Genomic DNA, 14649 nt, shown 5'->3' on the forward strand with positions numbered 1-14649 from the left:
GGTTCCACTCCCCTTTTCTTTGCGAGTCATTCATCTAAATGGGACTATATGAACATCCTAGCAGTCGGCATGCTAATGACAGCAGACATTGCACTGTAAGTGATATTTTATTATGTTTTTGGCTCTCATGAAGTCTGCAGTGAGTAATAGTCTGTGATGTTAAAAAAAAAAAGAGAAGCAAACGTGATGCGTTTTTAAAATTGTGGCGCGTATGCTTAAAATGATCAAAATGCGTAAATATTAAGTATTATAACTGTGCTTGTTACTACATTACATATATACTTACATCATGTGTATAAAACCTCAATGGAGGTGTTTGGATGTTTTTTTAAGGGCTTAATAGGCAGCTCCCATATAGGCTCCGTTGTAAACTGACTTTTGATCGCATTTATTTAATATTTAGAATGCATAAAAAAAAAAACATCCGTGGTCATGTTTTTCGTAATGATTTTGAACGATTGGCAACATTCTAAAAAAGTGCAGTTCCCCTTTAAGAAAATCAATTTTTTATGGCAAAAACACAAAATATGCTTAAATTGTGGGCACTTAAAGACAGCAGAACATTCCTGTCATATTGTGAAGTGTGAATTACATTTATATAGCGCTTTTTCTCAAGTGACTCAAAGCGCTTTACATTGTGAAACCCAATATCTAAGTTACATTTAAACCAGTGTGGGTGGCACTGGGAGCAGGTGGGTAAAGTGTCTTGCCCAAGGACACAACGGCAGTGACTAGGATGGCGGAAGCGGGAATTGAACCTGCAACCCTCAAGTTGCTGGCACGGCCACTCTACCAACCGAGCTATACCGCCCCAACTCCATCTATATTAAGGATCTTTGACAAGAGTTTTTGCGATGGGTGTTACAAACAACAAAGGGCTTCTGTCATTTAAAGGATCTTTGAGTCGTGTTTTTGTATTAGGTACCTAAAAACAGCAGGGTGCTCCTTTTTTTTTTATATACAAACAATCTTTGACTAAGGTTTTTGCTGTAGATAAGACAATTATTTTTTGCAGGTCCTTCAAGACAGCATAGAGGATCTTTGACTAGGGCTGTTTTGCAGTAGGTCCTTTTCAAAACAGCAACAAGCTCCTGTCATAGAGGATCTTTGACTAGTGTTTTTATTTTTGACGATACATGATGTAATACCATGAATGATCTTGATTGATAATGCAGCATTAACAGTTAAGAAAATTTAAATCCTAGAATTATCTGCCATTTTCTTGGCAATTTAAAATAATGAACAGTGTAACAATTAATTGCCACACAGTAATTTATTACTCTAAAACTAAAAATGATAAAACCCCAATATTGGAATACTGTCAAAGTCTTGAGGCTAAAAGTGTGTTAAAATGAACCACTGATATGTTATCAGTGAATATACCTTGGATAACAAAGCGATACAAACGACTGAGTCGTTTAGGAAGTGAATTTTATTCAAATAAATAGCCACATAAATAAACAATTCTTCAAAGGACATTCTTCCACAAACACACACACAGTCAGTCAAGTAACAAATCAGGAAAAACAAACATGAAATACTCCGTCTTATCCAAAAAACATTTATCAAAAAAAGTTTCTGCGTCACGTAGTTTTTTCTTTTTTAGTGTTTCAGTCGCGACGACAAACAAACGCTAGCAATAGGAATAAAGTGCAATCCTGCTTCTTCTTTTCACACAGAGCAAGGAGCATTGTGTGTGTGTGAGAGTGGGAGCTTGCACATTTTTTGTTCATATAAAAAGGCACAAGGGTTGGTAATGAGTGCAAATGTATCGACACTGCAACGTTTCCTACGTGGATCTTTGCACTAATATATTGCTACTGTAGGTTTATAATGTGACAGCCTGGGCTGTGCTACACTGTGAAAACTCGCTCATGTTTCCATGGCGCTCTTCTTCGGCTCTTTGGTTGAAATAAAAACTACAATAAACATCTCGTACCTGTCAGCCTCCTATGTCAACCTATTGCACTCTTGGCTCCTGATTATGCTTATTGCTCTACATTTCCATAGATCCGATATTCTGTAACTGTGGTACAAGCGCCGCTTGTGGTACACAACCATGATCCAGTACTGCGGAAAAACGGAATTTGCAAAATTAGTAGCCACATGTTCAACGCTAAACCGTGACGGCAAATGGCAGTCGCAAAAATGGGATTATTCGTCGTTGATAGTGTTTTTTTAAGGTCTGGGAGAATTTGTCTGCCAACTCCTGTTTCCAAGCCATTGTTCTAATGAGGAGAAAAAACCTTGTGTACCACCAGCGGGACTCATAGCAGTCTGAGCACCAACCAAATAAAAGTTCTTTCTATGAGCCTGTGGATCCGTTTCCATTTCTTTGTCCACTGTTGGACAGACAAGGTCTGAGTAGGTGCGTCCTAATACTACGTGGTAGTAGACTAAAACCAGAGGGTGCTGACAATGTGCTGGATGCAAGGTACCGGTAGTTGTTGTGCTTTGCTGACAAAAAAAAAAAGCCTAGTTCCTTTACTGTCGTCTTATGAGGTACAAAAAAAAGCAGCATTTGCACAGCTTGCACATTAATTAAAAGAAAAGAAAAATGAAAAAGAGAGCTCACAGTTTCATTTTATGAATAGTGTTAAAATTGCACGGCGCCAGTCAGGAGAGGCCAGAAGACACATAAAGATTTGTTTTGGTCCTCACTCCAGGACAAAGAAGGAGAAGGAAAAAAGATGGTGCCTCCTTTCTTCATTCAAGTCTTATTATTGCTTCTCTGTGCAGAGTTTGGTTATTGCTCTTTTAGCTTATATGATATCAAAAGCTTAACGCTGTCCTTGTCTTCTTGTTCTTTATTTTTTTAATGAGTGCTCTTCTTATTTGACCATCACGCAGCTGCTCAGTGGCTTCTGCATGTCAGGTTCCACTCTGGAGCCCATTCCCCACACGGCGGGGTGGTTGTTGTCCAAGTGTGCAACCCCCGGCTGTTGTAAGCCCACGTGGTGGTGATGATGATGATGATGATGGTGGTGATGGTGGACATGAGGGCTGATGTGCAGACGGGCCTCCAGGAGGTAAGCGGCGGAGGCCACGGGTGACATGGAGGAGGTGGTGGTGGTGGTCTCCAGGCATTGTTTCCAAAGGCCGTGCTGCAGGACCACTGGCGGAGCAGGCAGAGTGTGCTGAGGCTCGCTCTGGAGGAGGCAGGGGGCCTCCATTAGGGAGGAGGGAGCAAATACTGAAGTAGGCGGAGGAGAGGACGGCTGCTGTTGGGACAGGAACAGCAGGGGATTCTGGGTAGGTCCTGCCTGAGCAGCCTGGACCTGAGGTTGGTGCGGCTGGTGCTGGATCTGCAGCATTCTGGAAAAAAAAAAGAAACAAATTATCACTCTATGTACTTTTAGCAGAATTCGGAATACAACCAACATTGTTGGAAAACTAAAGAATTAGCTCCACTTTACGCTTTTTTGTGAGTGATGGAAAAGAGAAAACGTGATGATAACCATAGAACAGGAAATGGAACATTGTACACCCTACACACGCCTGTGTTCGTGGTTGTTCAGTACAATATGGCGTCAAGTTTACATGAAAAGACTCATTCGTGTTGGGTAGCACGCGTTTGATTGTTTCAGCGTTGAATAGTGGGTTGCTTCTTTTTACACTTTTATAACAAATGAGAATGCTAAAAAGTGCAACGCGCAAAGTCTTTATGCGAAGCAACTTGAAACTAGGGCTGCAACAACTAATCGATTAAAATCGATTATAAAATTAGTTGCCGATTAATTTAGTCATCGATTCGTTGTATCTATGGTATGCGGAGAGGCTCCTTTTTTTATTTATATATATTTTTTTAAACTTTTTTTTTTTTTATAAATACAATTTTATTTATAAACTGCAACATTTACAAACAGCTGAAAAACAATAATCAAAATCAGTATGGTGCTAGTATGCTGGTTTTTTTCAATAAAATACTGGAAAGGATAGAAATGTAGTTTGTCTCTTTTATTCGATCATTAATCGATTAATCGAATTAATAATCGACAGATTAATCAATCATCAAATTAGTTGTTAGTTGCAGCCCTACTTGAAACCTTTGATCTGATTAATGGTTAGCTTCTTTTGACGTGTGTCTAACAGTGTTTAAAGGTGAACTGCAAGTCTCATCTTCACCTAAACAGCACTTAGCTTCTTTTTACGCTTGTATTACAATTTACAATCTCCAATAAGGGTGCTGAACAAAAATAGATTCACAGCGGAATCACAATAATTTGCAAAAATTGATTAAAAAAACAATCTCATACATTTTTTAAAAGACTCCTTAATGTTTATTGACCGATCTTGTTTTTAATTTTTATCGTAACAGTGGTCAGCTTCTTTTTACACTAGTATGACTGTTAGGCGGATCAGGCTTTTATGTGACTCACCGTTGCTGATGCAGCACTTCCTCCAGCATGCTGCGATGTTCGGATAGGGCGGGGCCCAGGGAACCGCGGCTGCCCCGGTTACACGACGGGGGCGGAGCCAGCTGCCTGGTCAAACCCTTGATCTTGTTCAATCCCAGGAGCCCTTTGGTGCGAGTATTTTTCCTCAGTTGCTGGCGGAATGCTTTGAGGCCTGCCGACAGAGACATGGGAATGTTACACAATACCACCTTGTGATCTGAGGTCAGACATGAGACAGAGGATGAAAATTAGGCCGGAATTCACCGCGCTGCTCTGGTGGTACCTTGTGTTAGGGAGGTGTCAGAGGCTCTTCGACCCTCCTGGAAGCTTGCGGAAGGAAGGCTGCCCTGGACTTGGGGCAGGAGGTGAGAGGAGAGGGTCAGGGGGGCGCCTGCAGGCAGGAGGGCCCCCTCTTTGGCCCCGCAGGCCGTAGGTGTTGACATGTCCCGCGTATGAGCCTGCAGAGCGCGGGCGGGACTAGATGACGACTTTAGACAGCCGTCGGACGAGGCGCCCTCAGATGGACTGACCATGATACCTGAAAGTAGACATAGAAATTAAAATTAACTTGGAATTTTTTAAATAAATGCACACACAATTTGAGGCCTGGTGCGGCATATATCAATTCGCAAATATTTATTTAGCGGATGATAGAAAAATTTGATTGGTGTTAATACTTTAAGTGCAATGATTTTTCAGCTATGTCATAACATCATTGCCTTTCTTTTGCTTTAGGAAAAATATGACGGTAACCATAGAACAGGCAGAAAAATAAAAATAATTAAATGTCACCAAGCCCAGCATTTTTCAAAGTACTATATAATCTATTAAATAAAATATTATAAAAACTAATTACTACTTATCATATTTTTTAATCGTTGAAATATTGATAGGTAAGGGATGAGATTATATAAGATACTTCTTCCTACTCCTTTTCAAACACATTGAGTTGTGCGGGTGTAAATAGGATTTTCTTCAATGTAACTTTATGTTGAAAATAAACATGACCACAATCAATATTATGTTCTTATCCTAGATGGCAGAATGGAGGTGACGACTACTTACATGGAGGGTTGCCCTGGTGAAAGCGGGCGGAGTGGACCTCGGCCAGAGTGTGCCGGCGGGAGGTGGTGGCGACGGGGGGCATCAGAGGGCTGAGACTTTCTACCGCCTCCTCCTCTTCCAGGTCTCGAGGTCGCACCTCCTCGCTTATGCTGGTCTCCAGCAGGCTGTTGGGCGAAATCGAGCGGTTCCACAGCAGGCGGTTGAGGCTGGCCTCCACCGGAGAGACCACGCGCTGTAGGAAGAGAGGAGGTGAGTAACCGCATTAAACAGGGGTTTTACTACCTCAGTTGGCATGTATTGTCCTACTGCATTGTGGCTTAGGATTCTGTTTAAGTCCCGCCTTCCTGCATTGAACAACCTACCTCTTTCAGTGTGTAATTATTACTCAACATTTATCTTAACAATTACTCTTTCATGAACGTAATAGCGCTTTATATTAATATCATATATATTTAAAAAAAAAAAAATTTATATATATTTTTTTTATATAATAAATGTTTTCATTATGTTATATATATATATATACATATATATATATATATATATATATATATATACAATGTAATAATCAGTTTAAATTATATACATTTGGGGGGCAAAGTATTTTAAAGGTATTTTAAAATAATATAAAAATAATTTCCTCAAGTCTGTAAAAAAAGAGATTGGTCTTCAATGTTTTGGAATTGATCAATGTACCAGCTGTTTCCTGGGTAAATGTGGATATTTATAGTTTTTTAGATCCAAATTTTCAACTATAAAAATACAAGAGTTAGCCAAATTAGTGAAGGGAAATCTTAGATTTATATTTTTTTATCTGTAGCTTTAAATATTTATCAAATTAGGCCAAGGCATGCAAAATAATAATAATAATAATAATACCGGTAGCCTTTGTAATCTGTTGTTCTGTACTTACTTGGATCATTCCACCTTGATCACATTCCATCTCAAAGTAGACGGGAGCAGCTTGAGACTTTTTGGGTGGAATCGAGAACGCCGCTGTTCTAAAGCCGTCACCAGATTTCATGACGATTTGCTGCAAATCATAAAGACTTTTAGAACCGATTTTTTTATTTGGCTAAAAAAAGTCAGCTGGTTTGTTTATCGATGAAACTTACATCCGCTCCGGTGGTGTCGGAGATGCTCCTGGGTCTTTGGATCCAGCTTCCACATTGCCTGCTGAGCTGCTGGTTGCGATGCTCTTTGACCCTCTCCAGCAGCAGGTAGTAGATGGCTGAGAAGTGATTGTAGCTGCTGCTCTGCAAAGACTGGAGGCCAAACAATAAGGTTAGCTTTGTCGCCACTGCTAAAGCTCTTTTTCTAGTTTTGTAAGTCTGGCTCACCTCGATGGTCCTCTGGCGATCAATCCCCAGAGTGTTCATGATGCCCAGCACGGGTTCACTGTAGTCCCCCAAGTTGGAGTTGTACTCTGTCAAGGAGTGGCTCAAAAACTGATGGGCGGCTGAGGGGTCTGCCAGCATCCAGCGGTGCTGCTTGATCTGGGCCACGGTGATCCTCTTAGCCGGGTCCACAACCAACATCTTTCGGATGAGGTTTTCACACTCTGGAGGGGATTGTTTGTGAGCCAGTTAGTTTTCTTTTTCTTTCACGAGAAATAATCAGTGCTATCTGTAGTGTTAATTGCTAGCTACCTTGGGACATGAAGAAGGGGATTCTGAAGCGTCCCTCAGTGACTCTCTGCTTGAGTGTAGGAAGGCTGGGCCCGTCGAATGGAAGCGAGCCACACACCAGCACGTAAAGCACCACTCCGAGGCTCTGTGGGGGCGGGGGAGGAATACACATGGCGTAAATATTACATATAACACATGTCTTGCTTCATTTTTTTTATAAGAGCTTACCCAAATGTCAAGTTGAGGGCCTTCATACTCCTTGCCCTCAAAAACCTCGGGGGCCGCATAAGGGGGGCTGCCGCACCATGTCGACAGAGGCTCCCCTGCATTGTAGAAGTTGCCAAATCCAAAATCTACAAAATAACCACAGAACAAATGATTATGCAATTAAGACGACAACAAATATTAAAATTTATTTCCTAGCTTTAAGAATAAAAAAGCTCTTAAACTTAATTGCAACATTGGTTTTGCTGCTGCTGTGCAATATACAGTCGTCCCTCGTTTATTGTTGTTAATTGGTGTGGACATGAATAAATTAGTTTCCACAAAGTAGGACTCATTAATTATAAATCGTGTATTTTCATAGCTAAAGCATAACAACCTGTTTACCTTTACACTCTTTTAAACCAATATAGATGTTGCTTGAGGCTGAGTCAAACAGTGGCCACAATACTGATTGGTGAGGTCTTCTCTAGTGGCCAATTGCCAATACGACAATACTATTGATATTTGTAGTTTATTTAGCCATGTTTATGCTTGAAAATGCTTACTTTAGGACCAATAATTTGTAGGATATGCTTTAAAAAAATATTTCCAAAAAAATCTGCAAATTGGTGAAGCCGCAATATTTGAGGACCGTATATTTTAAGGTGAGTTGGGTGTGGAAGAACACCTTTCGTCATGACCTCACTAAAGCTCTACTTTTTCGTCCTGTACAACTTTTCCCAGTTCAATATTCACGGCCCCGCGTTACATCATAGCTCGGCAGTGACTAGCTTGCTTGTTCTCTTGCGTGCCGGCGTAACTTCCTTGCATGCCACATGCTTACACGGCCAATTATCACACTTAATTAGCGCATAGACAGCGCAGCAATCAGACAGAGGCGGCAATCTTGAGGCTTTGCACATTCCTTTTATGGGAATGAAACTGCAGTAAATGCTTATTGACTCATATAACCGAACGTACCGGCTAGCTTGATGTTCATGTTGGCATCGAGCAGCAGGTTCTCGGTTTTGAGGTCACGGTGGACAATGTGGTGCTGGTGGCAGTAGTCGACCGCCGTGAGAATCTGCCAGAACTTCTTCCGCGCTTCGTCTTCACTCATGCGGCCGTTCGAGGTCAAGTGATCTGAAGTTAAGAAATGATGGTGAGATTGTTAGAAATCCCTTTGAAAACAAACAAAGCAAAAACAAAGTGGCATAAGAGACTGTATCTTTGCAATCTGGGTGAATGGAACCAATACTTGAGCATTCTTGCATAATCATATTTCAATGAAAAATGATTCCAGCTTTTGTCAAAATGAACTAACATGTTGAGGTCTCAGGTATAGGTTACAAACATGCAAAATTAACAGCCCAACAGCCGTAATATCTCAGCATTTATACGAGTAGTAAAATGATCATAATAATTGATTAATCCGGTCTTGAAGCAATGGAGACAGAATTGAGTGCACTACATGGCTGCAACCAGCAGAGGCACTGTTGATTCAATCTTAACTAGTCTGTGGATGCTATGAAGTTTAACACCTTGCGTAGAAGAAAATAAAGTATTGTGTTTGTTAACGTGCTATTTGTCACAGTGCAGTCGTACTCACCGAACATCTCCCCATTCTTTGCATATTCTGTCACAATGTACAGCATGTCTTTGGTCTCCATGACCTAAAACGTAGAGAGAAAACAGAAAGAAACCCACTATTATTGGGATCATGTGGGGAAATAAAGTCAGCCAGTTTCACACAGAAAACCCGCAAAATTGGTACATCACAGCAGTACAAGTGAGTTTTGTTTTAACCAGCAACTGTGTGCAATTCAATCACAATATTGAACAGCTTGTGACTAACTCCAAAGTTCAGACATTGCTTGAAAAAACAGAACGGGCAAAAAGTGTCTTTTCCAAGGGACTGAGCCTCTCTGCCTGTCATTAAGGAAGCCTGTCGGCCCAGTTCCAAAAAGGAGGGCCGTGTTGGATTTCCTGAATTTATTTTCTAAGAAACAGAAGTTTGCAGGCACTGCTCACATGGCCCAACAATCTGCTTGTCGGGCAGCTGACAACATTCTCAACCTTTCCATCTCATTTTGGGAATCTATTCATCTACCAAATCAAATCAGCTGAGAGTGAAAGTTGCGCAACTACAGCATTATCATTTGTAACTGTAATGTTTGGCTTGTGTCCAACCGGAAGAATATTAGATCATTCCCAATCATTTGAGTCGAAAGAGTAGACACATTTATATGCGAGAAGGAGCAGCACTCGAGGCGGGGGAGACGACGACATGTCACCTCAAGGTGCAGCTGACGTCACAGCAATGGAGATCTCGCAGAGCACATCAAGTGCTGCGGCGGTAAAGCAAAGAAGGCGTCTTGTGGTGCAAATTTAAAGGCTAACACAGGGTCAGAGAGCAATGGAGGCTACGGTAGCTTCACTGACGTGCGACCCGGCGAGAAAATAACATGATGCGTATGTGACAGATTTGACAAGGTAGGGCTAAAAAGGCTGACTCACTCATTTTGTTTGTCATTCACATTCTAGACGAGGCCATGAAACAATGTGTGAAACTAATGACTTATACAAATATGCAGTTTATGTAATTGTTAGAGCCATAGACGGAGGATTTCGATCTCGCTAATCAGGTTTCATGGAACAGTGAGAAAGCACAAAAAAGACATCGTGTCAAGAGAAAAAAAGTAATCCTGTATTATACAAGGATAACATTGTAATCGTACAGTATGCCAAAAGTTGCAATGCTTAGGAAAACTTAAGGGTATATATTTGTGACGCTAAAAAAAATAAGTTATGTCACAAGAATTAACTTTATTTAATATTACTAAATTAAAGTAGAAAACTTGCGAGACAAAATGTTTTTAATTTTACAATGAAAAAGAAAACCTTAAAATGTTACACGAATCTAGTTACTATGAGAAGAGTAAAGTTGTAATACTACGGTAAAAAATGTGTAAAAGTACAAAAAAATACATATTAAAAAAAGTCTACAACAAGAACTAAGTCAAAATATTACAAGAATAATTCTACCCGGAAAAAAACTGTAATTTTATTGCAAAAAAAGTGTTAATGTTATGGAAATACAATAGTAATGTGAGATTGAAAATGTATTCATATTTCTTTTTTTCCTACCCTTATGGTAATTTTCCTTCCGATTATCTTATTACTTACATTATAGTAATTGAAACATTTGGACCAAAAAAAAACTTTCTAATAGCCCCGATGCCAATGAATCTTGGTTTATCATATACAGTATTTTCATTTTTAGGTTAATAACTGCTTGTTTGGTGTGAGCACAGACACTTTCACATCAGTGAATGACACTTTTTCCTGTTAACAAGACTTATTCAAATTGCCATATAAAGGCCTACAACAAAACACAAACAACATATCATCAATCTGTTTTAAGATTCACAAACTGAGCCATCTTAGACCTGGAAATGTAATTAATAATATCACATATTACAAAGCAGGGCAAAGAAAAACACATCAGAGCGTAAACCAAAGGCCATAAGAATAAGAGAAAGAAAATGAGCAGTTGTTTACTGTTGCCGTATGTTGTGTGGTTTGGTTGCCAGACGCGTGTCACGCAGAGCCAGCTGAGCCGATCCTCTCTTAATTCACCAATATGATTATCTTAGAGGGGGAGGCCTTCACGTGACGGGCAGACACATTGCACATGCAACGGACGCTAATCGGACTTAACGCTAAGCACTGTCAACCAACGTGATCCCCGCAACCCCTTTCTTGCAAACTCCACAACTTATATAACCATTGTTTGACAAAAAAAATAGCATCTTATGGATGCACTGTTCAATGCATTTATTGACACAACATTGGGTGTTACACTGAATCTTTAAAAACACATACACACACATTAGAGGTCAAAGGGGATTGCACTAAGCTAATGTGGTCTCTGAATCAGCAAATGACCGCACGGGTCGAGTGACTTAAGATACAACACACTGGACAATTAATGACAAGGTTGTGAAGAAATACAACACTTTCTCACGTTGTTCAGACAGACTTTCTAGTGAAGCTGCAATAATAATAAGTATGTACACATAAACACACACCTGATAGAGTTTGATGATGTGAGGATGGTTGAGCAGCTTCATAATCTGCACTTCCCTGTAGATTTTCTCTAAATTAGACGGGTTTAGTCGCGTTTTGTCGATAATCTTTATAGCCACCTGAGGAGAAACAATACCATTTAGTTTAAAAACTTATTCAAATGCATGTATTAGAAGGAGAAGGTAGGCACTTACCTGTGTTTTTGTGACTTTGTGTTTGGCCAGTTTCACCACCGCAAAGTTTCCTTTGCCTAGTGTGCGGATGATTTCGTAGAAGCCCACCTGCAGGGGCCTTGCCTGGAGGCCGAAGCTGGGCTGGGGCCCCTGGCTGATCTCTGACATGATCACCATGGTGCACCAAAGGCAGGAGGATGGGGCGATTGGACTAAAGTAAACATGAGATAAAAGGTACAATGATTTTTGCATGCTTTTTACAAGATAATAAGTTTTTGATCCAACATTGGGCACACGGACAAGCAATTTTTGAAGTAACAAACAATAAACGTAATAATTCATATCAACAGAAGATGAACTTGTGGATATTTATACTGCACACTGCTTCGCTGTTTAAATCGCATTGTTAGATGCGTGACATAGAAAATAGCACAGATACAAGTGTAAGTTGAAAAGACATTAGTCAGAAAACATACAATATATAACTAAGAAAATAGCATATATTTTAGCAAATAGGGCACTTAAATATACAAATAAACAACACAGTGCTAAGCCACCAAAAGCTTTGCAGCCTAATTCCGATAAGGATATGTAAGCATCTTTTCTTTCTTGCATTTTTTTTTTGCTCACGTAGCTTGTATTGTATTTAAAGGTATATACATGTATGAAAAGATTTGGTGAGGATGCTGCTGTGACATCTTAGTTTCCCTGCAGCATATCAAGCTATTTAACAGAGGACAAAAGCTGGGAAAATAGCACCCTTTTGGGGACAATAACATTATACGAGCAAGATTAACTGTCCAGTGCTTTGCAAAAGTCTTGAACCACCACTAGATTTTTTGTGGTTTTAAAGACTTGTTATATTCACATTGACATAGAATAACAGTAAATACCAGCACAGATGCAACTTATTATGATTTAGGATGAAAAATTAATTAGTTAATTGATTTTAACCACAAGCAAAAGCTGTCACTAAAAGAAAATTAGACATAAAATTATTCAAATGTATTATGTATAACTTAAATATACAGGCAATAATTGACATAAGTAGAAGTTGAAAGTGTGGATATATGAGATTTGTTGTTAAATTCTCATAATCGGTACATATTTGACAAAGTAAAATTGCATCACATTACATTCTGTATATTTATCTATTAAAAAGAAGGCACAAGTTGAGAAAATAGCACACTTTCAAGCAAGTATGACACTAAAATATGCAGGCAATAATTGACATGAGTAGAAGATGAAAGTGTGGATATATGAGATTTGTTCTTTAATTCTCATAATCGGTACATATCTGACATAATAAAATTGCATCACATTACATACTGTATATTTATTTATTGAAAAGAAGGCACAAGTTGAGAAAATAGCACACTTTCAAGGAAGTATGACACTAAAATATGCATAGAAACACTTTATAGAAGCAATTTACATGAATAAATAATGAGAGAGTGGAACTAGCTAATGTAATGTCATCATTACATGTATGATACAATGCAACCGTAAATGACCTTGTGTTCACATTATTACATATATGACACAGTAAATAGCAGCATTACATTGTTAAGCAATTTAAATTGAATTGGAAACATGTTATTGCTTGAGTAACTACAATAAATACCTGAATACACTTATTAGATAGTAGAGGCTGTTTTGTTCCAATAAAGAGGCATGAGAATAGCTGCTCATACAACCAAGGTGAGACTTTAGCACAGTACTGTAGATAAATGTGTATTAGTATAATGTGGTGAAAGTTAGCTAGCATGATTGAACATTTATACTGTACAATAAAGTTGAGCTAGCATGGTTCAGGCTAAATACACTTGACGCCCGTATAGTGACAGAAAGTGAAAATTAAATAAAAATAGGAGTCTTACCTTACAAATTAGTGGACATAAACGTCCTTCTGTGATGCTTCTGAGAAGAAGAGCCAGACAAAGGAACCATTACACCGTCGTGTTGTTAAAAAAACATGAAAATACAAGCGGGAGAAAGTTTATCCTCCTCGCCTGGCTATACTGTGACTCGACCCGGGGCTGTGCTGCCACTGTGTGCCGGTGCTATCCGCCGGAATGCGGCTGTGAGAAAGCTCTGGCTCGGGGGAACTCCTCCTTCTATTCCGCCTCCTAGCCCTCCTCCCCGGCCCTCCGCCATGACAAATTGATAGCCACCATATTAACGTCACACTAGCGTCAGAGCCCCCAGCTCAGTGCAGGCAAGGCCGGGCACGAGCGCAAGGCGCGGGTTGCCGGGGCAACAGCGAGGCTCGGGCTCCCGGTGACGTCAGTGCTGGTGAACGGGTTGCCGGGAGATGAGCGGGGTGACGTCAGTGGTGGAGATGTGTCACCACGTGATGTTTGAGCGCCAGAGAGAGGAAGCAACCGGTGAGGGTCAGCACTACAGTTCACTTAAGTTCCTATGTACAGTACTTGCATTCATTTTGTACATTTACAATTACTTTTTGTTTATTTTTCATACTCAATTATTTGAATTATATTGTTAAAGAACATAAACGATACTATCTAAATGTATAATTGTTTTTAGAATTAGTTTTTTTAAACGCAGTAACTAAAAATGTATTATTTTTTATGTGAACATAAATTAGTTTAGCAATTTTATACATTTTAGAGTAAAAAAAACAACCCAGAGGTTCTCTGGCGCCCCCCAGAGGAGACACTTTTACACTTATATAAGTATTTATTTATATTGCTTTGATTGATTGATTGAAACTTTTATTAGTAGATTGCACAGTGAAGTACATATTCCGTACAATTGACCACTAAATGGTAACACCTGAATAAGTTTTTCAACTTGTCCACTTAAATTGATTCATGATACAGATATATACTATCAAATATATACTAACATCATAATACAGTCATCACACAAGATAATCATCAGAGTATATACATTTAATTATTTACATTATTTACAATGCTATTATAATAGGTTATAACAACAAGTAGTATATTCCACTAAAACGAGATATGGTATGGCAATAAATTGCAACATTACAAACACAATAAATATGCATAGTGTGTATATATGTGTATACATGCAATATGTATATTTAGATATAATTTACCTGTA

The 14649-nt window shown here is 39.3% G+C and overlaps 1 protein-coding gene across 1 annotated transcript; it reads right to left on the bottom strand.

The window, feature by feature from the left end:
• Positions 1–1398: 1398 nt before the first annotated feature.
• LOC133664399 (serine/threonine-protein kinase SIK2-like) lies at positions 1399–13732 on the bottom strand. The gene is made up of 14 exons (XM_062068983.1): positions 13437–13732; positions 11578–11767; positions 11386–11502; positions 8904–8967; positions 8276–8437; positions 7319–7443; positions 7112–7235; positions 6803–7023; positions 6578–6727; positions 6376–6495; positions 5463–5694; positions 4681–4935; positions 4380–4569; positions 1399–3315 (listed from the first exon to the last, which is right to left on the bottom strand). The coding sequence occupies exons 2-14, from the start codon at positions 11731–11733 to the stop codon at positions 2832–2834; spliced, it is 2400 nt and encodes a 799-aa protein (XP_061924967.1). The 5' UTR covers positions 11734–11767; positions 13437–13732; the 3' UTR covers positions 1399–2831.
• Between the last annotated feature and the right edge of the window lie 917 nt (positions 13733–14649).

The sequence above is a fragment of the Entelurus aequoreus genome, linkage group LG14, assembly GCF_033978785.1.
Source record: "Entelurus aequoreus isolate RoL-2023_Sb linkage group LG14, RoL_Eaeq_v1.1, whole genome shotgun sequence".
Classification (NCBI taxonomy): domain Eukaryota; kingdom Metazoa; phylum Chordata; class Actinopteri; order Syngnathiformes; family Syngnathidae; genus Entelurus; species Entelurus aequoreus.

Excerpts from the sequence above, each read along its gene's own strand:
- LOC133664399 (XM_062068983.1), bottom strand. The coding sequence starts at position 11,733 with ATGGTGATCATGTCAGAGATCAGCCAGGGGCCCCAGCCCAGCTTCGGC. Across the intron at positions 8,438-8,903 it reads AAAGAATGGGGAGATGTTCG|ATCACTTGACCTCGAACGGC; the intron begins GTGAGTACGACT and ends TCTTAACTTCAG. Across the intron at positions 7,236-7,318 it reads GCCCTCAACTTGACATTTGG|AGCCTCGGAGTGGTGCTTTA; the intron begins GTAAGCTCTTAT and ends CCGCCCCCACAG.